The 24747-nt window shown below is 42.9% G+C and overlaps 1 protein-coding gene across 3 annotated transcripts in view; it reads right to left on the bottom strand.

Annotated features, from left to right (window-relative positions):
• Positions 1 to 1955: 1955 nt before the first annotated feature.
• LOC119654962 (poly(A) RNA polymerase GLD2-like) overlaps positions 1956 to 24747 on the bottom strand; it is a 39634-nt gene continuing 16842 nt past the window's right edge. For 2 of the 3 annotated variants that reach the window (XM_038060623.1, XM_038060621.1), the window contains 3 exons: positions 24039 to 24160; positions 23861 to 23976; positions 22654 to 23804 (listed from right to left, as the gene is read on the bottom strand). In XM_038060623.1, coding sequence (XP_037916551.1) covers positions 23617 to 23804; positions 23861 to 23976; positions 24039 to 24160 — 426 coding nt within the window. In that variant the 3' untranslated portion in view covers positions 22654 to 23616. Of the gene's footprint in view, positions 3818 to 22653; positions 23805 to 23860; positions 23977 to 24038; positions 24161 to 24747 lie in introns of those variants that run through there. The other variant, XM_038060620.1, reaches the window with a different exon arrangement.

Consider the following 24747-nt stretch of genomic DNA (forward strand, 5'->3'; position numbering starts at 1 on the left):
TCCCTACTTGGCTGTTAAAATCCCCAAGTATGATTATAATATCATATCTGGGACAGGCTTGGAGGGTTCGTTCTACTGTCTCGTAGAAGGTATCCTAATCCGACTCTGCAGTCTCCTCTGGAGGGGCGTGAACATTAATGAGCCTTATATTTCTAAACTTGCCTCGCAAACGCAGAGTGCATAGCCTTTCGCTTATGTTTTCAAAGCCGATAACAGCAGGTTTCATTTTTTGGCTGACTACGAAACCTACTCCGAGCACATGGTTTACTGGATTATCGCTATAATATATGGTGTAGCGGCTCTTCTCCAGGAAACCGGTCCAACGCATCTCCTGTAACGCTGTTACATCAGCCCTATGTTGGGACAGGGTATCGGCTAGCTGCTTTTCAGCTTCATCTCTGTACAGGGAGCGCACGTTCCATGAGAAAATGCGCAAATCATTATTCCGTTGTCGTTCGGGTTCGCCGTTGTATAATCCGCCCAGTCCGAGGCTCCTGTTGTGGTTTCGTAACAAGTTTTTTTCCGTGTAGGGTTGTCAGCCCTACTCAACCCCCAACCTGGAAGATCAGTTGGTACAATTTGTCCCGTTTTTAGACGCGGGAGACTCGCCTCCATCCTTCTCCGTCTGCAGCTTTTCGTTAAGAAAGAGCTCTCAGCGGTCACCACGTGGAGGTGGAGATAGGGTTTGGTAGTAGAGCTGTTGGTGTTGGTTTAGCAGGCATTTCTCAGGTTTTATGCTCCATCATGGGTACCAATCCACGTTTCGCCCTGGGACCTATACTACCCTTTGACCCTTAAAATTAATGATTGCATATAACTATATTTTAGAAATTTATCTAGAAACTCCCCTTAAGTTCATATTGATAGTTTTTCCGTTCTCAAGATAGTCGATGAATATTATAACGCATTCCAAAATACTGATGCCATAGCCTTGCGTCTTGCCACGCTTTGGAGTCAGTTCACCACGTGCAGTCCACTCAGATGACGATCGTTTTGATCCTGGTTTGAAATAATTGAGCCATGTTTCGTCCACTGTTACATATTAACGCATAAATTCGTGTTTTTTTTATGGAGGAACACTGCCCAGAATCGTCAAGTCGTTGTTGGTTTTGGTAGATTGTTAGCTCGCGCGGCACCCACTTTGAACAGAGCTTTCGCATACTCAAACACTCGTGTACGATATGTCCAACACATTCCTTTGATTGTGTCCGGTTAGCTGAGTGGTTAGAGCATAGGTTCAAATCTCACTGGCGGCGGTGAAATTGGTATCATGATTTGACGTTGGATACCAGTCGACTCAACTGTGAATGAGTACCTGAGCTAAATCAGAGTTATAATCTCGGACGAGCGCAATACTGATCACATTATCTCATATAGGGTACTGTAATCCTGTAATGTACCGTTACGGTCTTGAGTGAAGTGCCCTCACACTTTTCGAGGCCCTGATCCAATTGAATTGTTGCACCAACCATTATCATTATTAGTATCTTCATCAACAAATCACTTTGCTGTCATCCAAATTTATTTTGTGGACTTTTTTCATGTTTTCGTCGATAAGAGCCTCTTTGGTGCGTTCGCTGGGTGCATCGTTCTCGACGCTAATTTCGTCTCGCTTAAAATTAGCAAACCACTTCCCAACGGTTGATGCAAAGTCCGAATAATGTTTATCAAGCAATAAGCAATGCTTTACTAACATACGAAATTCCTTTTTATGCATTTTCTTCAAACTAACAAAAGTTACTTCACCTAAAATGCTCTATTCCACAAACTAATAGTCAAACAGCTGTCAAATTTGTACACGTGTCTTTTGAAGGTTAGGATTTATTGAATTGATTCTAATAAGGTTTAGTTTCAAACAAAACCTTATCAAAATACCGTTTTGTTGCCACTTGAAATATATACCTTGCCTATTTTAATAATGCAGGAAAATCAAAAAAAAAATTTCCTTTTGGACGTTATTTATAATTTATTTTTATTTCGGCAAATTTATTTAAATACATTAATTTTCGATTACAACTTGTTGGTTAGATAGAAAGATGTGCAGATAATGTTCGAGTAGTTTTGAATTTTTCTCAACCACAATAACCGTCGATAATTGAGCAATAGGGAGAAAGCATGAAGCAGGAAGGGCATTTGCTTAACAAAAAGAAAAAGGATCTATTAACACTTTAAGCTCTATCAAAATAAAAAAGATGAAATATCTGACCGTTGATGAACTCTACGCAAGATTTGATTTAGCCATTGTAAACGTTATTTGTAACGGACTTCTCACAGTCGCGATCTGCACATCTTTTTACAATCTTTTTGTACTTTACACCTCATTACCTTCTTGGACGATTAGGAACAATTTGATTCTACTCGAATTTAGATGATTACAATACAATATTCACAATTTAGTCCCTGCAGTGCACTATGAACCTGAACCTGAATATCTACAAAATTTAAATTTGAAATTTATTGATTGGTGGATTGAAATTTGGGACAGAAATTTATAACATTACATCAACGATTTTTAAGGACACTTTTGTACGGAATTTAACATTTTTTTGCTCTTTAAACGGATCTGATGGAATCGTCCTGTAAAACCCGTAACGGCAGACATTCTTTTTTTTTAAACTTTGCGCTAGTAATTTTCGAAAATTTATCCATTCCAACGAAATATTCCATCAGATACTGTTTTACATCAGCTCTGCTGATTCCATGGAAAACGATAGAAAATAAATGCAATGCGGAAACTCTCAGGACAGAGCTTACGCAGCGAAAAAGGATGTTCTAAAATGGACCGTTCTGCCGTCCTAAAAGAGGACGCAGTGGAAAAGTTGCCGTACAAAAATACATATCAACAAATAGATTTTTTTCTGCATTTTTAGATGTAAAGGTTTGGACACAGATCATCTTTTTTCCATTTTGCCATTTCTCTTAATCTGCGAATTTTTTTGCTTTTACAATCTTAACAGTAATAAATAATATAATAAATAAGTTTGCATCTTAATTCTATGCATTCTGGGAATGAAATTTTTATTGCTTATTTTGATTTTTTCTGCTGTTGATATCTTTTAAGCTTGAGTAATTTTTTTTTAAGTTATTTTTTTATTTTTTATTAGTTTTTTTCTTTTATTTTATTTTAATATTTTTGGGGCATCGTATATTATGTTATAAGCATTAAACGAAGCTTGAGAAACAAGTTCATATTTGGCATCCAGGCTGTTTTTAATTTTCCATTTTATTCTTTTTCTGCATCGATTGTGTTTTTAGTTGGATTTTATTTTAAATTGTTTAATAAAAAATATATAAAATTGAGAATCAACACTACAATGACGTGCTCGCGACAGGATTCAGTTCATATTCAATTACACACAATTAACATTTTTTTTATTTTATTTTTGTTATTGTCATTTTTTTGAGTGTTAATTTTTTTATTATTTTTTTATTAGATATTTTCGTTTATTAATTTTTTTTGGTGGATTTTTCATTTGTAATTGAATATAAAACTTATGAAGAAGAATCAAGTACTATACTGATGCCAAATACTCTTGTGCTAATACTAAATATTCTTGCAAACGAAATAACTTAGTAACAAACGAAAAAAGGATTGTTCTAAAAAAAGTTGTACAATTTCTTCTGATCCGGTTTCGTGCAATTTTGCTAGGATTCATGGGATCTAGTTCTTTGTTCTCGTTTGTTCTCAACTTTGACTTGTGTTTGCGGTGATGCTTCTTGTACTCTGGACTGGGCGTAGGGAATAAAGTAATTGACCTTCTCTTTTCGAACATCATCTGAATGTAGCTTGAAATACACATTGGGGTATACTCCGTGTCTAGAATGTGACAAAAGTGATGTGGTTAATTCGAGAAAATATGAATTGATTTCTGTAAGTTAACAACAAATTGAATTACGTCCTCACACTTCCTCCTGCTAAACCCATTTGGAAAAGGAAAGATCGCTGGTTTCCAACTGGTATGGGCACTGCCTCCTATTGTTCACATCCCTTCCCTCTTTTCTACCATATTTACATCAGTTTCATAGTCCCAATTCCTATCTCTAGTTTCTGAGACTTCAAGGTAGACTGATACCGAGTATACCTATCCGGGCGCTAACAATTCAATACATTGTTCTACGGGCCTGTGTTGAATTGCCGAATCAAACGCGTCCCTTCGTGCATGTATGGCAGATAGGCTAGACTGACTCTCTAGGGGGATGACTTGATATATGCCCTTCCAAAAGCCAAGCCTCTCGTCTACCACGGCCATATGGTTATACCCACACCCCGTACGCGATGACTCTATTATTAACAAAACCCTACGGATCTAGACTGAGGATACGAAAAGCAGTTCCCCAAATCCAGGGTGTTATGCAAACCGTATCCATTGGATTGTTTTGTAGTCGGGGGTTACTGACTGCATTCAAACTGAGCTTGACTGATACCTGGTCGTATTTGTAAATAAGCTTGACCTTACCGTGCTACGGCGACCTGTAGCACGGCGGACCTCCCAACGCTCACCGCACTCGTAGGATTCAAATGAGCACACCTATCATAGAAAATACAAAACAAGTCGGAAACCGGAAGCTCGGCACTTCACATATAAAAGGTTTCGTTGATTTTTTATGTAAGAATATTTCGTCATACGATGGTTCCATCTGGTGGTCAAAGGGTGGTATAGGTCCCAGGGCAAAACGTGAATTGGACCTACGATGGAGCATAAAACCTGGGAAATGCCTGCTGAACCAACACCAACAGCTCTACTACCAAACCCTATCTCCACCTCCACATGGTGACCGCTGGGAGCTCTTTCTTAATGAAAAGCTGCAGACGGAGAAGGATGAAGGCGAGTCTCCTGTGCCTAAAAACGGGACAAATTGTTGCAACTGGTCCTCCAGGTTGGGGGTTGAGTACGGCTGACAACCCTACACGGAAAAAGACTCGTTACGAAACCACAACAGGAGCCTCGGACTGAATGGATTTTACAATGACGAACCCGGCAACGAAAACGGAACAACGATTTGCGCATTTTCTCATGGAATGTGCGCTCCCTGTACAGAGATGGAGCTGCCAAGCAGCTAGCCGATACTCTGTCCCAATATAGGGCTGATATAACAGCATTGCAGGATATGCGTTGGACAGGGACCGGTTTCCTGGAGAAGACTTGCTACATTATATAAGAGCGGCCATCCAGTAAACCATGTGCTCGGAGTGGGTTTCTTAGTCAACCAAAAAAATGAAACCTGCTGTTATCGGTTTTGAAAACATAAGCGAACGGCTATGCACTCTGCGCTTGCGAGGCAAATTTACAAATATAAGCCTCATTAACGTTCACGTCTCTACAGAGGAGACCGCAGAGTCGGAGAAGAATACCTTCTACGAGGCAGTAGAACGAACCCTCGAAGCCTGCCCACATATGATATCAAAATCATACTTGGGGATTTTAACAGCCAAGTAGAGAAGGAGCCCGTATTCAGGCGATACGTTGGCTCCCATAGCTTACATCAAAATACAAATGATAAATTAGCAGTGTGACACGAAATGGTTGTTGGAAGTACCTGGCTTGCGCGGAATGCGGTCCACAGACATACGTGGGCCTCTCCAGACGGGAACTAAATTGACCACGTGTTGATCGAACGCCGCCACCTTTCAGCCTTGATGAATGTCAGAATATATAGCTGGGCCAACATAGACTCGGATCACTATCTCGTTGGCATAGTGCTCCGAGCTCGAACTACGACACCACCTACAATCCCCTCTGGCAGTTAAGGTGAGGGTGAATACTGACGCCATCCACAATACAACCCTCCGCGACACCTATAAGAGGTAAATGGATGCCGCAATAACCGTAGTCAACAGAGGTCCTGGAGATGAAGCATCAACAAATGATCTTCACAACCACCTGCAAAAAGGTATCATTGATACGGCCACCAACATACTGGGCCCCAGCCGCAAAAGGAGTCGGAACCGCTGGTTCGACGATGAATGTAAGCTAGCAACGGAACGGAAGAATGCCGCATACCGAGTAATGTTGTATTCTCAAAGGACACGGGCACGCGCAGAGACTTATCACGAACTCCGTCGAGCGGAGAAGCGACTTCACAGATGGAAAAAGGAAGCCTGGGAGAACCAACAAGTCTGTGACCTAGAAAAGTACAGGGAGCAACCACACCAGGCGGGGAAGTTTTACCAACAAGTTAGTAGGATGAAGCCTTATACACCTCGATGCTCATCCTGCCGAGACAAAGAGGAAAATCTAATTTCCGACAGAATGGGCATATTGGAGCGATGGGTTGAGTACTTCGATGAGCTACTGAACAACCAGAATATCGGCGAGTTGGAGGTTCCGCCAACTGAAAACGACGGATAAATACTGTCACCACCAAGTTTAGGAGAAACAGTCCGCGCAATTCTTCAGCTAAAAAATCATAAGACGCCAGGAACCGAAGGAATTAGAGTCGAATTGGTTAAATATGGAGGCCCCCAGTTACACCAAATGGTTCATCAACTTGTGCTCAAGGTATGGGACAGCGAATCAATGCTTGACGATTGGCAACGAGGCATTATCTGGCTCATACATAAAAAGGGAGATATCACACAGTGCAGCAATTATAGAGGTATCACGTTGCTGAGTACCATCTATAACACATTCGCCGCAATCTTGCAAGGCCGGGTAACCCCATACGCCCAAAACATCTTTGGTCCATACCAAAGAGGTTTCACTCCAGGCAAATCAGCAGCAGATCAGATTTTCTCTCTGCGGCAAGCGATGGAAAAACTGTTGAAATATGGACAACAGTTGCACCATCGATTCATCGACTTTAAAGCCGCCTATGATAGCATAGCCAGGGTAAAACTGTACACGGCCATGAGAGAATTCGGTATCCCGACGAAATTAATAAGACTGACTAGGCTGACCCTGACCAATGTGCGAGGCCAGATAAAAGCAGCAGGATCACTCTCAAGACCATTCGACATCAACAACGGTCTAAGACAACGGGATGCCCTATCATGCGTCCTCTTTAACCTGGCCCTGGAGAAAGTGATCCGTAATACTGAAGTAAATGCGAAGGGTGCGATCCTCTTTAAGTTCACCCTATTACTGACCTATGCTGACGATATCGACATCATAGGAGGAACTACCCGAGACGTACAAACTGCTTTCGTCCAGATCGAGCAGGCGGCTCGAGATCTTGAGCTGCACATCAATGAAGGCAAGACAAAATATATGGTGGCAATGTCAGCACCAAAAACCAAAGAACTGACAAACGGGAAGAATAAAGATAGGAGACTACAACCTTGAGACCGTTGATAATTTCTCCTCTCTAGAGTCGAAAATCACAACCGATAACAGCTACGACGATGAAATCCGCGCATGGTTGTTGGCAGCCAACAGAGCCTATTTCAGCTTACAAAAACTGTTCCGCTCGAAACGTCTCACCATAGGGTCAAAGCTCTTACTGTACAAGACAACGATCTTGCCAGTCTTTATGTATTCCTCGGAGGCTTGGGTTCTAAGCAAATTTGGAACTCTTGGCCGCATTAGAGAGAAGAATCCTCCGAAGAATCTTTGATCGATTCCGTAGCCTACATAACGACGAAATCTATAAGCGATACCATGACCCTTAGCTTGTGGACAAAATCCGGCTCAATAAGTTACGGTGGGCGGGTCACTTAATCCGTATGGATGAGGATGATCCAGCCAGGAAAGTCTATAAGGACAATATCTATGGTAGAAAAAGAAGACGAGGCAGACCCTGCCTGAGATGGAGCGATGGCGTAGTTCAGGACGCCAGACTGCTTTTAGGGATATTGAATTGGTGGACCTCGGCGCAAAAAAGCGAAATCTCTGGAGTTCCTTATTAAGACAGGCCTAGACCGGATACCGTTTGTTGCGTCGTTGATGATGATGAATAATATAATGTTATTAACTTTATTTGAGCATTATCTAGGTTTTGGGTTGGATAGTATCTGAGAATGGATCCTTAAAGTGATTGGCTCCTTTCGGACCCCTTCCCTTTGCAATCAATGTCAACACTAATATCTGCTTCGAAAAGTACTAATTAGGATCTTCCATTTGATACCCCGCATGGCTATATTCGGTGGAAAAAAATTGCACTCCCCTCTTAAGTGCATTACCTCCCCCCGTCAGTGGTAATACCATTTCTAACAAACGACAGAGAGGCATACAGACAAATAGACAGATTGATGGAGTAACAATTGACATAGGCTCAACTTCACACATTGAGTGCGCAGCAAATAAAGCATCTTCCATCGCTATAACTATCTCGAGGATACTACCGAACATTGGTGGACCGAGACAAAGTCGACGTCCTCTTATTTCAAGGGTAGTTATTATAGTACCATGCTACCTTACGCAGCTCCAATGTAGGCAACTGTTCTGGAAACCCAATTAAATTTCAGAAAACTAGGAATGGCGTATCGGCTAAGTGTACTCCGGGTATGCAGTGCTTATCGGAAAACATCAGGACAAGCAGCATATGGGCTAGCAGGGATAATCCCTGTAAATACCCTAGGGAATGAAGGTCGGCATCTCAACGGGAAAATGTATGCAATCGGGGATTGTAACGTATTTCGACGGCAACTAACACGGCGGGAATCTATAGCAAAAAGGTAAAAGAGATGGGACGAGACACAAACTGATCGTTAGGCATACTGTATCGATTTGGCCACGACGAGTCACTAAGTTGCCCAAGATATATAATAATAATTTGGAAGTGAATGCGGAGCATGTTCTATTTGATTGCCCCAGGTTTTCCACGCACCCAACTAGATTGGAGGCGGTTGCATACAAGCACTTAACGCCAGAAAATAATGTGGAATTCATGCTGGTGTCAACAGAGGCTTGGAGCCAAGTTGTAAAGAAGTAGGAGAACTCTTCATCAACAGCTTAGGCAACGAAGAAAACAGAAAAGGGAGAAAACCATAATGAGCCACAGTTAAGAACTAATCTAGCCCCGCGATGCAATGCTTTAGCAGTCACATGGGACGAGGGGAAGGGCAAGAATGTGGTTTTAGTGAGTAGAAGTCTCATATAACTGCATAGGAGGAACTAGCAGTAGACTCTGCACCTTTCCACCTTGTGTCTGTCTGCCTGTCCATAAGAAAACAGACAGGCAGACAGTCAGTAAACCGATTTTAATAAGGTATTGTTTTCAACGACAACAAAGGACCAGCAGACGTCAGCATGGAGACAGGCCACAGTGGCAAAGGTACAAAATGGTGTCTGCGTTATCTGAAGGAAGGCCTGAAACCAGAACAGGCCCTTAAGGAGGCTCAGGACAGACCTCATATCGGAGACAAGAAAGTGAGTCGGGAAATGCTCCCAACCAACTCAATAATAATAATAATCGTTGGCGCAACAATCCATATTGGATCAGGGCCTTGAAGTGTGTTAGAGCACTTCATTTAAGACCGCAACGGTACACTAGGAGGCAATGCGGTCAGCATTGCGCTCGCCCGAGATTATTACTCTAATTTGACCCAAGTACTCATTCACAGCTGAGTCGACTGGTATCCGACGTCAAATCACGATACAAATCTCACTGCCACCAGTGAGATTCGAACCTTTCATATGATAGCCTTGTGCTCTAACCACGCAGCTATCCGGACACAAACTCAAGCCTGAACAAATAGCAGGTTAATCCCGAGAGGTTCAGGCGTCAAGGTAGAAGCCAGAAGATCCGCCATTAGCTACACTAATGAGGTAAAGATCATTCGACTGCCCATGCCATCGAAAGTATTTCCGGAGTAAATACTCACTCGGAAGAGCACGAAATAATTGAGGTCTTCATCGGCGAACTGGCTTAGGGCTATAGTCTCCAAAAGGCCAGGATGGAAGGGCACGGAACTGTCGACATGTACTGGGAATGATATCCCAAGGTCACACATGGTGAAGGTTAATCTTCCCAAAATCCCGGCGATTAAAATGAAGAAGCTTCTGCGCCTCCTCATCACTCAAAACATGGATCTCCACAGACGATTATGGAGAGTTTTTAAAAGCAAAAAGGAGGGAAAAGGCAAACTCCTCACGACCGGAGAAGATAACGGTTTCTTTGAAATAACCATACGTCGTAACTGGCATCATAGATTTCACAGCATATTTGTGTACATGCACAGGAAGAAAACAAGAAAGGATACTTCGAAGGACACATCAGGTGGAGGAAAGTCTACGGAGATCCCAGAAGAAATCGCTACAGAGCCTGAAAGGATAGGACCAAACAGGGAAATGGAATTGAGAAGAAGCTGGGCGACCTAGACCTTCTAGAGCTCAAGTAGGAGAGTGATACCCACAGAAGTGCCATACCGAGGGATGAGAATGATACTCCGATGTTGGTAAAGAGCTCGAAGTGCTAATGGAGCCAATGGCCAGTAATAAATAGCACAAGTAAACCTCCACTATGCAAAAGCTGCATCTGCAGTAATTTGGGATTCCACTTATAAAAAATCAAAAGTCTGCATCATTCTTAAGTGAAACTTAAAATATATATGTCCTTCAGAGTTTCTAACTGGACACCTCGTGGCGATTCAAGTCACACTAGAAGGCAAGGGAAGAGACAGTCGTAACATCGCCATACTTCCCAGCAGACGACAGCCGGATCCCAGTGGAATTAATCGTTAGACTGGCGAAGTTCTGAGAGAGGAAGGCGCTACCATTTCTCCTCGGCTGTAATACCAATACCCATCATGAGATTTGGGAGAAGCAACAGTACATATCGAAGAGGTGAATCCTTCTTGAGTTTATCCTTAGCAATAAGTTAGAAATACTTCACATAGGCAACACGCGAACATTCGTGACCAGCATCAGGTAAGAGGTATTAAGACATAACTCTAGGAAACACTTTCATGAATTGGAGAATGTCGGATGAGCCCCCTATATCAGATCGAAGAATAATCAGTGGAAGTAGATAGAATAATGAGGATTCCTACGAGAATAGGTTAGGACTCGGACATACGATACCTGAGTGACAAGATAGCTCATCGACGGAGGAGCGGTGATATCAGAAGCGAAATAGAGCTAGAAACAGTGGTAAAAGGACTCAACAGAGTAGTCATTAATGCATATGAGGTCTGCTAGTTATCACAAGACGTAAAACAGGATGAGAGAAGAGTTCCGGAATCTCTTCGACCCTGCAAAAAAAACTCGGGATCGGTGGAGATATAAAAGAGCACTGACGACAAATTGCAACGCGATGAAGGAAGCAAAATGAAACAGCTTCAAGGAATCTTGAGATGGGGTAGAATAAACCAAAGAAAAGGCAATATCTTCTACCTGTTTGAAGAAGAAAGATGGGACATCTACTGAGAATGATGAAGACAGGAAGATGGGAAAGGATCTTTATTCCGTGATACCTTGATCCGCAAGGGAGTGATAAACATCTTGACTTCCTGGATGAACAGAATGTTAGAAAAGTACCGATAGCTACATATACCATTGTCATAAACGCTATTTAAGATTGTTCACAAAGTGTAGTATTACTACCGTTAATGTAGAGTATGGAAGTTAAGGAACTCAACTCAAGCTTGATCACTTCGGACCCAGTAGATTACATGGCATTGAGGTGAAACCAGTAACAAAGATCAAATATTTGGGAATCACACTAAACCAAGAACTACTCAAGAAGGCACATGTGGAAAGCATATGTTGGAAAGCTATAAGAACTCTGACGACTTACAGATTCATAGCAGGAAAAAATGAGGATGCTTTCAGAAAATGTTGCACTGCAATAGTAAGGCCAAAGATTATCTATGGGACTACAATATGTGCAGATAGAACTGAACTCAGCACAACAGCTAAAGAGTTATATAAACTTCAAAAGCTGGCTTGCGTGTGTATCCGTGGAACAATGAGGAGACATCCAATGGCTTCCCTAGAATTCCTTCTGAGATTGACTCCACTGCATCATGCATACATATCCAGAAAGGAAGGGCGATCTTCAGAATGTCTGGGAGTACCAGCGAGGGGGAGAGCTGCCTAAATTGAAGCGTGACATTGACAAAGGGATTAAACCAGCAACACTGGCGAATCCCTTACAGCAGAGGTAGCGGGCGCTGGGGTCGTTAGTCAAAGGGAAAAGTACTTTGAGCCAATGGGTGAGCATACTAACATATTCAACCTCGAATGCTATTGATATTGCTATTCTAGCCAACAACCTGGCGGCTATTAAGGCACTTAAATAGCACCAGTTGAGTTCCAAACTGGTATGGGAATGCCTTAAGAGACTGAACAAGCTCGGATAAAAATTGGTTATGAGAAGAATACCCAGAAGTAAAACCGAACATGGAGGAAAGGACGAGGGTTAGTTACGTATGTTGCGGTGACTTCTAGAACCCAGTACCGGGAATTATTGGTGGTGGCACTCGTGCTTCTGGTTATCGATATCAAGCGACCGCAGTGCCTCAATAGTGGTAACCTAAGCTACAAAAGTTACAAGTACAAGAGAGAGGTAAACCGGTCCTATCTATGAGGCTGTTCAAAAGAAGCTCGATTGATCGCAGATAACCACTCACACGAGCAGAGGCTTCCTGATCCAACATGCTGTCTCCGAAACGACGGTAAGACTTACGTAACCACAATTCTGGAGAACTGAAAGTAAACCTACAAGGAGGATGTGGAAGCCTGAAGAAAGGTGGCATCTCGGAAAAGGAGAGACTGGAAGAGGAGAAAACTGGAAATTTTCATCATCTGCAAGGTTTTACGCTGAAAACCTCAAGTGAGTGCAGACAGATTAATAACTTCCGAATTTCGAAGAAAATGTTAGCCACATAGCACCAGCTCGAATCACAAGTTGAAGTAATGCAGGAGATGATGAACGGAAGCCAAATCAGCAAGGACTGTGGCACTGAAACAAATTGGACATTATGCAAACCAGAGAAGGAAGTGAGCCATCGGCACCACTGCAATCAACAATAGTACCAGAGCTAGACGTGGCACTTGCGAATGTTGGGACTTCATACACCTTCAAAGGTAGGACAGAAGAGTACCATCAGGCAATCCATGCAGATTGATCAGAGAGAAAGCCACCCAGAACACCCAATGGGTGACGAAAGTATGCGATGCTACTATGCCCAGAAGGCGACTACTAATGGAAGAATGAAATAACAAGTTTGCAATCCACATATTTCCGGGCGAGGAGGCTTTACCAGGGGCTTAGGGTAAGCTCGGTGCCTAAAAGAAGCGGAAGTTGGTGCTGTTTGCCGAACGTAATAAGCCGTCTGGAGACCCAGCATCATACCATCTACAACTGACGATTATCCAGAGTGCAGAGGCTCAGAGGTTTTGCCACTCCCCCACTTCATGCACATCGAAAGCGCGTATGGATTTTGACATGACTACTATATGGTGGATGCAGAAAGCTTGGTGTTTTGTTTGAGGATTGAAGGATCCTAGGTTCGCATCCACTTGATGTCGGACCGGAGCAAATAGGGAGCAACTTACTCCCTCTTTTTCTAGTGAACTCTGGACAAACTTTGGCCCATAATTCATAGCCATGTCATGTTCTGCGAATTATATTATGGACCGTTTAACATCGGCAAACCAGGGCAGAAGTGAGGATAAGAGACTGTAAAGCCGTCTTCATTTTTTTTAAAAAACGTTGATAGTGAATCTAGCTGAAGACGCATTGAGTTCTGCCGGCTGCCATGTTGGCATTGGTTTACAGAAACGCATACAACTCCCCCAAATGGAACCGAACTAAAAGGGCATTGGTTGACGTAGGTGTTCCTGGATATTTGGTGAATCTAGAACCTGGCGGATGAGGGGCCCAAACAAATCACCACAGCGGGGAAATTTCAGGGCTATGAAATATCGTTTATAATGGAGTGCTTGCTCTTACCGTCCTTATGAGGTTAGAATTGTCGGCTTTGTATGATAGATGACTTGACCGTAGCTATTATAGCAAAACACCCAGAGGATGTGCAGGCCTATGGAGATGAAGACGCAGGCGGGCATGCTATTTGAAGAAATGTCGCCGAATATTGACGGACCGAAGCATTGTTGGAAGATTGCTTCTATCTGTTCTGTACTTGACGGTTTGACGTAAGTCCGCGTGTTTGAAGGGGCAACAAGTGTACGCGGTGCCTAGCCGAAAAAAACTTTGAAAGACTATTGGCTATCTTCCACAGATATACAGTGGAGAAAATAAATGACACCCCACCTTAGGCGCCATTCATTCAAAATAAACCCAAATCCCTGGAAAGGACGCCTTATTCAATTTTGGAGGCTCCTTCTCCTACACGGAGTTTGATTGACAATTTGGGCAGACCCGAACGATATCCCGCCACCACGGTGTACGTGCGTTTCTTATGTAGGACATGCACACAAGGTAAGATCTGAAAGATTATGGTATCTCTTTTCGACAACCCAGGTAGAGTGCGGTCTATCGAATAAAAACCTGTTCGCCGTCGGTGTTCATTTTTGCGGAAATTGAAATTGCGGAAATTGGTCAGAACACTACCAAATATGTTTCGATTTCAACACCTAGCTTCGTTTTGAGATGTCAAAGAGACAGGACAACGGTCATTCCAAGTATTTCCCGACTAGGCTTCGTATATACTAGATTCCCTTTTCAAGCATTTGACTTTCCGAAAGCCGCATGAACCTAGGCACTATAAATGGACTGCCATGTAGTCCGTAGCAGCAAAGACCAATGTTCCGAAAGCAGGACCAGCAAAAATACATCTGAAGTAAATCAATCAGACGTCAGAAAGTAAAGGGACCTCAGCAGTGCAGGAGCTAAGCGGTATCTGCACTATCTAGAGGAAGGTCTGAAACCGGAAAATGCCTCAAGAAGGCCCCAAATAAAGCTAGGTCTTCAACATCAAACCCGAAGAAAAGGGGTAAACAGCGGAGATCAGACCACACGATGGGAATGCTCCAAAGAAATCCAAGCCCGCATCTAAGTAAGAATAAACCTCGGGTAAGTTACGGGCGAAGGGTAGAACCACGCGACCCGGGGTTATCTATGCTGTACATAATTTCCGGAACAAATACTAACTCCCAGTACCAAGTATTCGAAAACCAGATGTGTAAGGTGGCAACGTCAGCGCCAAACAAAGAAGTAACAGCAACGAATGGCGCTGTCCAAATGATAACAATGAAGATAGGGGACTACAACTTTGAGATCGTTGATAATTTCGCCTATCTGGGGTCGAAAAATATTATAGGAGCGTCGGGCTACACAATGCCAAGGAAGGCTCCGTCTCGCCGACACTTAAGAGGGAGTTCATACTTCTCCACCATTGATTTCCTCTCTTCAACTAGAGTGTGTATCTGGATTTCTTGTAGTTGCAGGAACTCTGAAAAAAAGTCATCCCAGCGTGTCAAGAATTGTCGAACTACCGATGCAATACTTCTTTTCGGTTACTCATGAAAGAATACTGTGCGGAACATAATGCTCTTCACCGCACATTCCTTGACTTAGAAAAGCTGCTTCATTGTGTGCTATACAGATGCATCTGGTGTACACTAAGGTAATGCTAGAGGAACTCGTCCATTGGGCTAAATTGCTTTGCTGGGAAGTATGTCAAAATCCCTTCGTATCTGTCGGTGTTCAACAAAGAAACGTCCTCTTGTCACTCCTTTTTGTTCTTACCATGGGCGAGTCACCTAACCATTATGGATGGGGATGACCCAGCCCGGAAAGTCTATTAGGACAGTATCTATGGTACAAAAAGCAGACGAGGCAGACCCTGCCTGAGATGGAGCGATGGCGTAGGTCAGGATGCCAGACAGCCTTTAGGGATATCGAATTGGTGGACCTGTGCGCAAAACCGAGGTGTCTGGAGTTCCTTACTAAGGCGTTCCGCAACTGGCATTCTTTGCGATCAGCGTATCAAAGAATGTCATTCTACCTGACGTCCTCTATGGTTCTCAGTGCTGACGGTAGCCGAGAACATATGACATGATATAGTCACGTTTGAAATGAAGACATACGCGAAGGGGCTGTGCAGATCCAAGTTGATGGTTATTGAAACAAAGGCCGACCGAATCAGCAATGGCCTGATACGGTAAATGGTGATTTATTGATCCACCCGGACTGAGCCTATGATCGAGAAAAATGACAATCCGATCTAGACAGTCCAACTCCGGCGCTAAAGGAAAAAAGAATTATGTTATTCTGAAAGTGAAAATATTTTTCAAGTTGGAAGCTGCTTCGGAATATTATTCATCCTTTGAGATAAAGCATTGAATGAATGAAGTGGTTTTTCTTTTTAAAAAGCAGAGGGCAGACTGAAAAATAGCTTATCACGTAAAAAATTCTGCAAACAGTGCATAAAATATTTGTCACTTGTTTTCAACTGCATCTGGCCGATAACACAGATAAGAACCCTTTTTGAAAATTGCATTTCTGTTTACGCCCTAAAAGTAAGCACAGAATAATCATGACATGACGCATGCATGCCATTGTTTTCAAGGCAATCCAATAAAGTCTCAAAATAGGATATCAGCAATGAATGTGACTTAAGCGATAAAACAAGATAAATTGATGACAAAAACAGTGTAAGCATGAGCCCAATTATGCAGAGAAACATTCATTCAAAGAAAGTTCTGTAATATTGCAGCTTGTCTCTCAATTCCACACTAGCTTCCTACACTAATGGCGTAATTCAAGAGACAAAATTTGTCAATTGAATGCCAATTATAATTCCCAAAACCAGCTCAGGTGCCTTGGAAGTCTCTAGCGATACTCCAGGACAATAAATCATTGAACTGATGAAAGTCCCATCGAGTGATTCCTCAAAGATCCGAAGAGAAGATCCGGGGGGGAGGGAGGTAGGGTGTTCTCTGGGGAAAGGCACGGAGGCATTTTAGAGAGAGACAAATTGGGGTTGATTGTGCAATGTCAAGGGGCTGCCCAATGTTCAACCTGGCGCGGATTATTTCGCTATTATTATTATTATTTGCTTCTTGTCGTAAGAGGCCACTAAAAGGAGTAGGAATTTCTGGATGATGATGATATAAGCTGAACATTTTGGGCCTTAATGAAGTTAGATGCTTGGACTCTAGATAGCACCCATCTCCCTCTTGCGATAATGTGTTTTTGTACTCTGGAAAACCGAGTGGTAACAGACGGTAATCCGATGTTGGGTTGTTTTTTACGGCTACCACAAAATGAGCTCTTTCTATCTGGGTGCCGGTTTCTGACAACGTCTAACTACAAGATTCCGGTCCAGGTTAAATTACACCACAATTGTATAGTGCCATTCCGCCATTAAAAATGCTCTTTTTCGGGTGCTACGCAGGTAGTCGGTCGCGTATAAAAGGGGCGTCCTAAGATCTGCTGACTGCGAAATCAAGATAGCCGATCGATGAACAGTAGGAGTTGAAGGCTCTATTGACCGCTAGGAGTGATGACGAGCGTGACACGCTCGAGCTCCGATATCTTGCGAAATCCCGAGAAATTCAACGTAATGTACGCCGTGACAAAAGGGAATTTACCACGGAAGAGATGCTGCAGAATGCAAAGATATCAGAAATATATGTGCCATAGCGAAAGAATTGGCATATGACATATGAATTGGTCCTGTGAAGAAAGTAAACTGCCGGCTTGTCATCCACGATGACGAGCAACTGAAGAGGTGGAAAGAACACTTCAAGTTATCGTAAAATGTGGATACGAACTGTTCCTCCAATCTGAGTGTAATTTCACGGTATTTCTAACGATTCAATTATTTAAAATGATAAAAACTTGTTTTGCCTATTCGCTAGTGTTGAATTTTATTTTGCAAATACTGATATTTCGGGAACCATTTGTTCCCTTCCTCCAAGCAGCCTTTGAATACATTGACTCAAACGGAGCAAAGCCGCTGACCTTGAGGGTCTCCCCGCAAAGTTATTTATCGCTGCGCTTGCAGTTACTCCCGATCTACTACTTCCGCTCGTACACTCCACACTGAGAATTCTTTCCCAAAGAGCGGAAGAAAGGGATGATCGTGAGATTCCAAAGAAGGGCATCCGGTTTTGAGTGAGACAATTGGAGGGGTATTTGCGTGTCCTCTACCGTTGCAAAGATATGGCTGAAATAATCCTGGAAAGCATGAAGGAACATCTTGAAAGCTTGATCGACAGAGATCAGACAGGTTTCTGCCCCCCATCCTCCTGCATTGACATATCAACACCCCACGAATCATTTTGGAACAGGGCGCGGAGTTTAGATCTTCGCTTCACCTGCCCGAGATAGTTTTCGGTAGCGCCTTTACCCAGATCGATCAGGCGGCACAAGATTTTGGGTTTCACATCAATGAGGGCATGAAGTATAACATATAGAGGGGCACATAGAACGCAGGAATGCGACAAGGGCGGAGTCGAATGATCCGTGGCGGTGGGCGCATAGACTCATCTTCAACATTAGGGTGTGGCTTGAGCGAAAACATTAACTGTTACAGGCAGTATTTGCACCGCTCTGCGTTGGATGATTCACCGAATTGTCCTAGATGGAGTGGTATACTGGAGGATGCACATCATCTGATGTTCTACTGCCCAAAATTCGCAATGGAGAGGGGCAAGCGAATTGGAAGGCAATTTTTCTATTGAAGCATGAATGTTATGTGTTGGCACGTCAACTTGTTGATTTTGACCTTTCAAGTGGTCAAGGCCTGGCCACCCAATTTAAACATTCAATTGAAGCGTTTCGATAATGTCGACTTTTCTATGACGATTCGCCTATTTTGTTATCAGTCGCATGAACTCATCTTGCATATCCCACCGAGCTGGATGTGCAGCATGCTTATATATGCAGTGCTCATGTTTGATACTTCAATTGAATTGGTTCGGTTTCGTCGACTCTTTTGATTCGACTCACCTTTTTGTGCATCACAAACATGAAATGGTGTTCCACAACTGGTGTTCTTTGTATCGACGTATTAACGAACGTCTCAAATCTAAAATTTACCGGAGTATCGTCCGCTCTCTATGCTTCTGAGTGTTGGCCGACTATAAAAGATGATGAACAGCGGCTTGTGGTGTAAGCTTTGATCATATCCAAAATGAGGATATTCGCGATTAATATGGGGTTGCACCAATCGTGGAAAAATTGCTGATATGGTCACGTAATCCGCGCTAACAAGAATTCACTAGCCAAGATTGGTCTGAACATCGAAGTCGATGATGAGCGACCATAGGGTTGGCCGCAAAAACGGTGGCTTGATACGCTGGATGGGGATTTGAAAGCCTCGCAATTGCATCCAAATCAGGCTTTTGATAAAACAAAATGGCAGAACCGACACGAAGAGCCGACCCCGCTTGTGAACGGGACAAAACCTTAAGAAAAAGAAGAATGAACATAAAGAACGAAGCTTACTGTAAATACATAGAACGACCCATAAGGGGAAATAAGAAACTTATAACGAGCTTAGGTGAATAGCAAGCCGGACGTGCAGGAAAAAATAGCGAAAATTAAACGCTTACGGCGCGGTGGAAGATTTCGAAGTCTCTGTAAGGATGACCAAGGAAACATCCTAGATAATCCCGACGATATCAAGGAAAGATGGATGGAATATTTTGAGAAGTGGCTCAATCCAGTGGAAGTCCCAGCGAAAAGCATAGCTTTGACGAACCCGGATGTTATAAACGTGTGTGTTACCAGTCGAACCTCCTCCTATTGAAGGGGTGAAAGCAACCCTTGCGACCGAAAACTGAACAAGGACCTGGGATTCAATGGTATTCCAGCTGAACTACAATATTACAGAGAAGAGGAATTCGCCTGATAATCTCCTCCATAAACTCATTTTCATGAAAAGTTACCTGACAACGGCACAAGAGCGTAACACACAAACAAGTCGTGAAACCGGAACCTCGGCGCTTCAGGTATGAAAGGTTTTGTGTATTTCTTTTTTAAAGTCACTTGAGTGTGCATTTATCCCCCTCCCCAATCTAGCACGTAATATATGCATATATTATGTGAGAATATCTACTTTCGCGTGATAATGACATTCAAAGTATTAAATTTGCACAGAAACGGCAATTTGACCTGTTATAATTTTGTTAGTAATAGTGCGAAGCCCCGGAGAAGAAGTTCCAAGCTGACCATCAAATACTTGGGGGTGGTGATAGGCAGGACTCAGGACAGCTCAGCTATAAACAACACGAGCAGTATGTTGGCGATAAATCATCAACTGTAAGTATGGCCCTAGCAAAGATGATGCCGAACGTGGGAGTCTCACAGCATACCTCTAGGCTGCTTACAGCTAGGGTGGTGATCCCAATCATGCTCTATGCGACCCCAGTTTGGAGGGAGGCGTTGCGGATGTCAGTTAACACTAACAGGCTGAGTGCAGTGTACAGGAGGACAGCCCTGAGGGTATGCTCTGCCTTCAAGGCTGCCTCAGATGATGCAGCATTCGTCATCGCTGGAAAGATGCCAATTGACATCTTGGCAGATGAGATGGCGAACATATACAATGCGAGGCAAATCTCTCCCTAATTGCAGACGAAAAACGCTGAGAGGGAGAGATCCATAAATAGATGGCAAGAGTGATGGGGACGCTCGGAAGAGGGTCGTGGGCTCACACGCTCATTTCTGCCATCAAGGAGTGGTTGGAGAGATGACACCGTGAGGTTAATTATAATCTCACCCAGTTTCTCACGGGGCACGGAGGATATCGCCAATACCTGCACAGGTTTAAATTGTAGACCTCACCCGACTGTCCAAATTGCGATGGAGTCTCAAAGGACCCAGAGCATGTATTCTTCCACTGTCCGAGATATATGGAAGAAAGGAGGAATCTAGAGGAGACTCTAGGAGAGGTGCTGGTACCAGAAAATCTAGTATCGAAAATGGTAGCACATCAAGAGGATTGCCCCGCGTATAGAAGAGAAAGCTGATTCCGCCCCGTGATGTAATACCTTTTGGTGGTTCCGCGGGGCAGGGAGGGAGGCGGGGGTGGTTTTATTAGGTAAAATCCCACACGCTGGTGTGTCCAAACCAGTCTATTTTGAAGATGTCCACCTCCTCAAAAAAAAGACAGACGTTGTTTTACACAAACCCTTAAAAAGGAGACAAACTTACCTGTGACAACTAAACAAGCATTTCACGTGCGTAACACGTCCTACAAGATCGTGACGAAAATCATCCAAGCTAGGTTGGAGCCATATAGAGGCAAATTAATTGGTAAATACCAATGTGGCTTTCGAAAAGGACCATCCACGATGGACCAAATTTTCACGGTCAAGCAACGACGGGAAAAGTGCTATGAGTTCAATACCGATGTGTATTAGCTTTTCGTCGACATTCTTCAAGCGTATGATAGCATCAAACGAGAAGCACTATATCGTATCATGCGAGGGTTTCGCCTACTAAAACAGGCAAACGTAATACTTCGAAACGAACTGCGGATTAAAGCAAGGAGATGGACTTGCCTCCATGCTTTAAACCTAGCCCTTGAATATGTTATCCGCAAACTGGGGTTAGGTATTATGGGAACATTGCTCTATAAATCGTCGCAAGTAGTGGAAATTCGCTGACGACATAAACATCATGGCACGTTCAATTCCAGACGCCAAGGAAGTATTACTACAACTAAATGAAGCAACCCAAGAAGTCGACCTAAGAATTAATGAAAAGAAAACAAAATACATGACCCAATCTAGAAGACAGGCCCTAATAAGACAAAACCTGACAATGGGTGACTTTAATTTTGAAACCGTGGACAACTTTATAAACGTAGTGAAGGATGGTAATGAAAAGGATGAAGTCCAGTGATGGCCAACAAATCATACTACTCAGTCCTGCGGATAATGAAAATTAAAAGGGTGCACAGGAAAAATAAGCTCCGAATTTACAAGACCATAATACGACCTGTGCTACTGTACGGCTGTGAAGCGTGGACTCTAATGCAGGCGTTAGAGAAGTCTATCGAGACTTTCGAACGCTAAGTTATACATCGAATACTTAGATCGGTAAGAGATGGAGCTCTGACTGGCGAATAAGATACAACCATGAGTTGTACCAGCTCTATGATGACCCAACAGCATCGGTGGTGGTAGCACTACGAAATTTGCAGTTGGGCGATCACGTTGAACGGATGCACGACAAGCGAATACCTAACAGGGTATTCAAAGGCACACTCGGACGGCATCGCCCAGTGGAAAAGCCACGTAAATGGTGGAAGGAACGAGGCCAGTAAAAAGCTGCTGAAATTGTTCAACAATGAGGCAATCGAAAGATCGAGATGGCAAGGGGAAATCTATCTTGGAGCCCAAGCGCCGACTTGCCCTGTTATGCCGTTGAAGAACAACGTCACCGCAGAAATAGAACTCGCATCTTGGTTCCATCTCCCCACAACCGATGAAACTGATTATCTAAAATAATAACTTGATTTTGGTAGGACAGAATGCCAGCGCGTGTCGACAGTCAACGTTACGGCCTAGCACTTGGTCTCTGGCAGTATCGTCGGGGTCTTCGTTAATTTCTAAATTAGGTGACCTGGCTCACTCCTTGAGTGTAGACAACTTCAGGATGTCTTGGATTCTTTCAAATAATCTGGATAATTACAGACGTCAAAGTATTCGTAAACGAAAGATACAACTAAATCGATCCGTATCCAACACCATGCGAAGGTTTTCTAGACATTTGACTCACAAAACAACACACAACTCGTTCGAGGATGGGGAAAGGATAATCAAAACAAATACAAAACTAAACATTTTTTCCTTATTATTTCATAAATATAATACAATCAGCAAATCCCTTCAACATATAGGTATAACGCATACATAAGTCATTTCTGCGATATGATTCCATTCAAACGCGCTCTGCACATACAAGAATAGTTTGTTTTTCATCTTACAATCTATATCACAGCCAAAAGTTGTTTTGTTGTGTTATTAGAATATAATACGCGAGATTCTTTCTAATTTCAGCTTTCCCGCTAGTCGAGAAAGAGATTCGATAGGCACTTTCTCTCGTGAATAGCTTTTTTTATCGTTTTCATTTCAATGAGCGAACAATTTAATAATAATAAATATATGGTCATAAGTTAGGATTAAATACTTGACGAGTGGGATTTTTGTTTCTAGCTAAAAAATAAGAGTATTTGGACGCATTTCAGATGAAAAGTGAACACTTTTGCCTGCACTTGGAATAAGCGCAAGACGTTCAGATCTAAATTCGTTGCTAAATGCCCATTTCAGCCCCATTGGTTGGTGATCCTAGTCAGATTCAGAGGACCAACGGCTTAGAGCTAGCGAGATTCTTACTTACGCTTAAGTAACTACAAATGTGACTAAATTCCTCATAATGTCTGTTCACATTTCGGAAGCAATCAGTCTTTCATTTTATGTTTTTCGTCAAATCCAATGCTTGGTTAATTACTGAATTCTTTTAAGTGTTTTACGACAATCACGATTACTGTGAAGCTTGCATTATTGCTTCTCTTACTTATTCACATAATAGGCATGGACAAGCTTCACCCCTACCTTATAAATCCTAGACAGTAGAACAAATACTACTCAAAAAGTCTTATCCTACGCACTCCCCTTAGGGGAAATCCTAAATTCACACTGGATCTTAGTTGAACTCTGTTGATGCACAGCCGTAAAAGTACGCACGTACGATAGACATAGAACACGACGAGTAAAACATGTAAACGGTAGAAGGAAATTGATGTCTGATACCTCATGATATTGTTGTTGTTATGTTCAATGGCACTTGATTTAGACTTGCGGTGACAATAGGTGAAAAGATTGCATTCAAGTCCATGGTTTCCTGTAGAATTTTCCACGATGCTATGAAGACGGCTTTGATACGTTCAAATGTTTCACAATCATAAACGGAGCGGGCAGTGTTGGTGAGATCAAATGGTTCTGTAAAAGTCAAAATCAAATTGGCTTGGGGTTGCACAGAGAAAACACGAGCTCACCTTCAATGCATAATTCCTTCCATTGGCGTATGTCGTTCTTTGAGGTTTTCGCTTGGCGACAAATCTCTATTGGCAGTACGGTCCCTGTCCGTATTGATATTGCATACTGGGAATAGCTTCATGGAATGCTTGGATTAGTGATTGGTGTTGCTGAAAATATTGCTAGCAGTGAACTTACTCGAAATTGCTGTAATACTCGAGAAACTGTAGAAATAGTTCGCCCAGCGTTTGTGTGTTCTGAGATGCATACGGCTCAATTTCTTCGTTCATATCGACGAAACCAAAATCATTTGACATTAGCTGGAAGTAAAACATTAACGGATTATAATCAAATTGTTGTTTGAAGTGTACGAAAGAGATATCTTAAGGTATATATATAGTTTAAAAAAACCCGCGGACCCTCTCCATGCCCAACCGAACCGAAGGGCGAGGGCTGAAGGCAACATTCAAAGGCCCGTATCACAGCGACTGAGTCTGAACACTTAGCCCATCTCGAGTGCATTTTTCAACGTCTCTTTGAGATCGGGTTATTCCTAAACGTTGAGAAATGCAAGTTCCTGAAGGAATTCAGCCCGACCCAGATAAGGTGCAAGCAATTACAAGCTCCCCGGGTCCGAAGATAGTGAAGGAGTTGAGGATGTTCTTGGGCACTCTTGGCATTTCCTCTACAAGATGCACCTCTAGCTGTTTTTGTTGATGCCTCTGACATCGCAATAGGTGCTGCTCTTCACCAAAAAGTGAATCAGGTCTGGCAGGCGTTGAGTTTCTTCTCTAAGCAGTTGAACCCCGCTCAACGGAACTACAGTACCTATGATTGAGAACTGCTCGCCGCGTACTTGTGTATCAAATACTTCCGCTTCTCCCTAGAAGGCAGGCCGTTCACAGTG

The sequence above is a fragment of the Hermetia illucens genome, chromosome 4 (assembly GCF_905115235.1).
Source record: "Hermetia illucens chromosome 4, iHerIll2.2.curated.20191125, whole genome shotgun sequence".
NCBI lineage: Eukaryota > Metazoa > Arthropoda > Insecta > Diptera > Stratiomyidae > Hermetia > Hermetia illucens.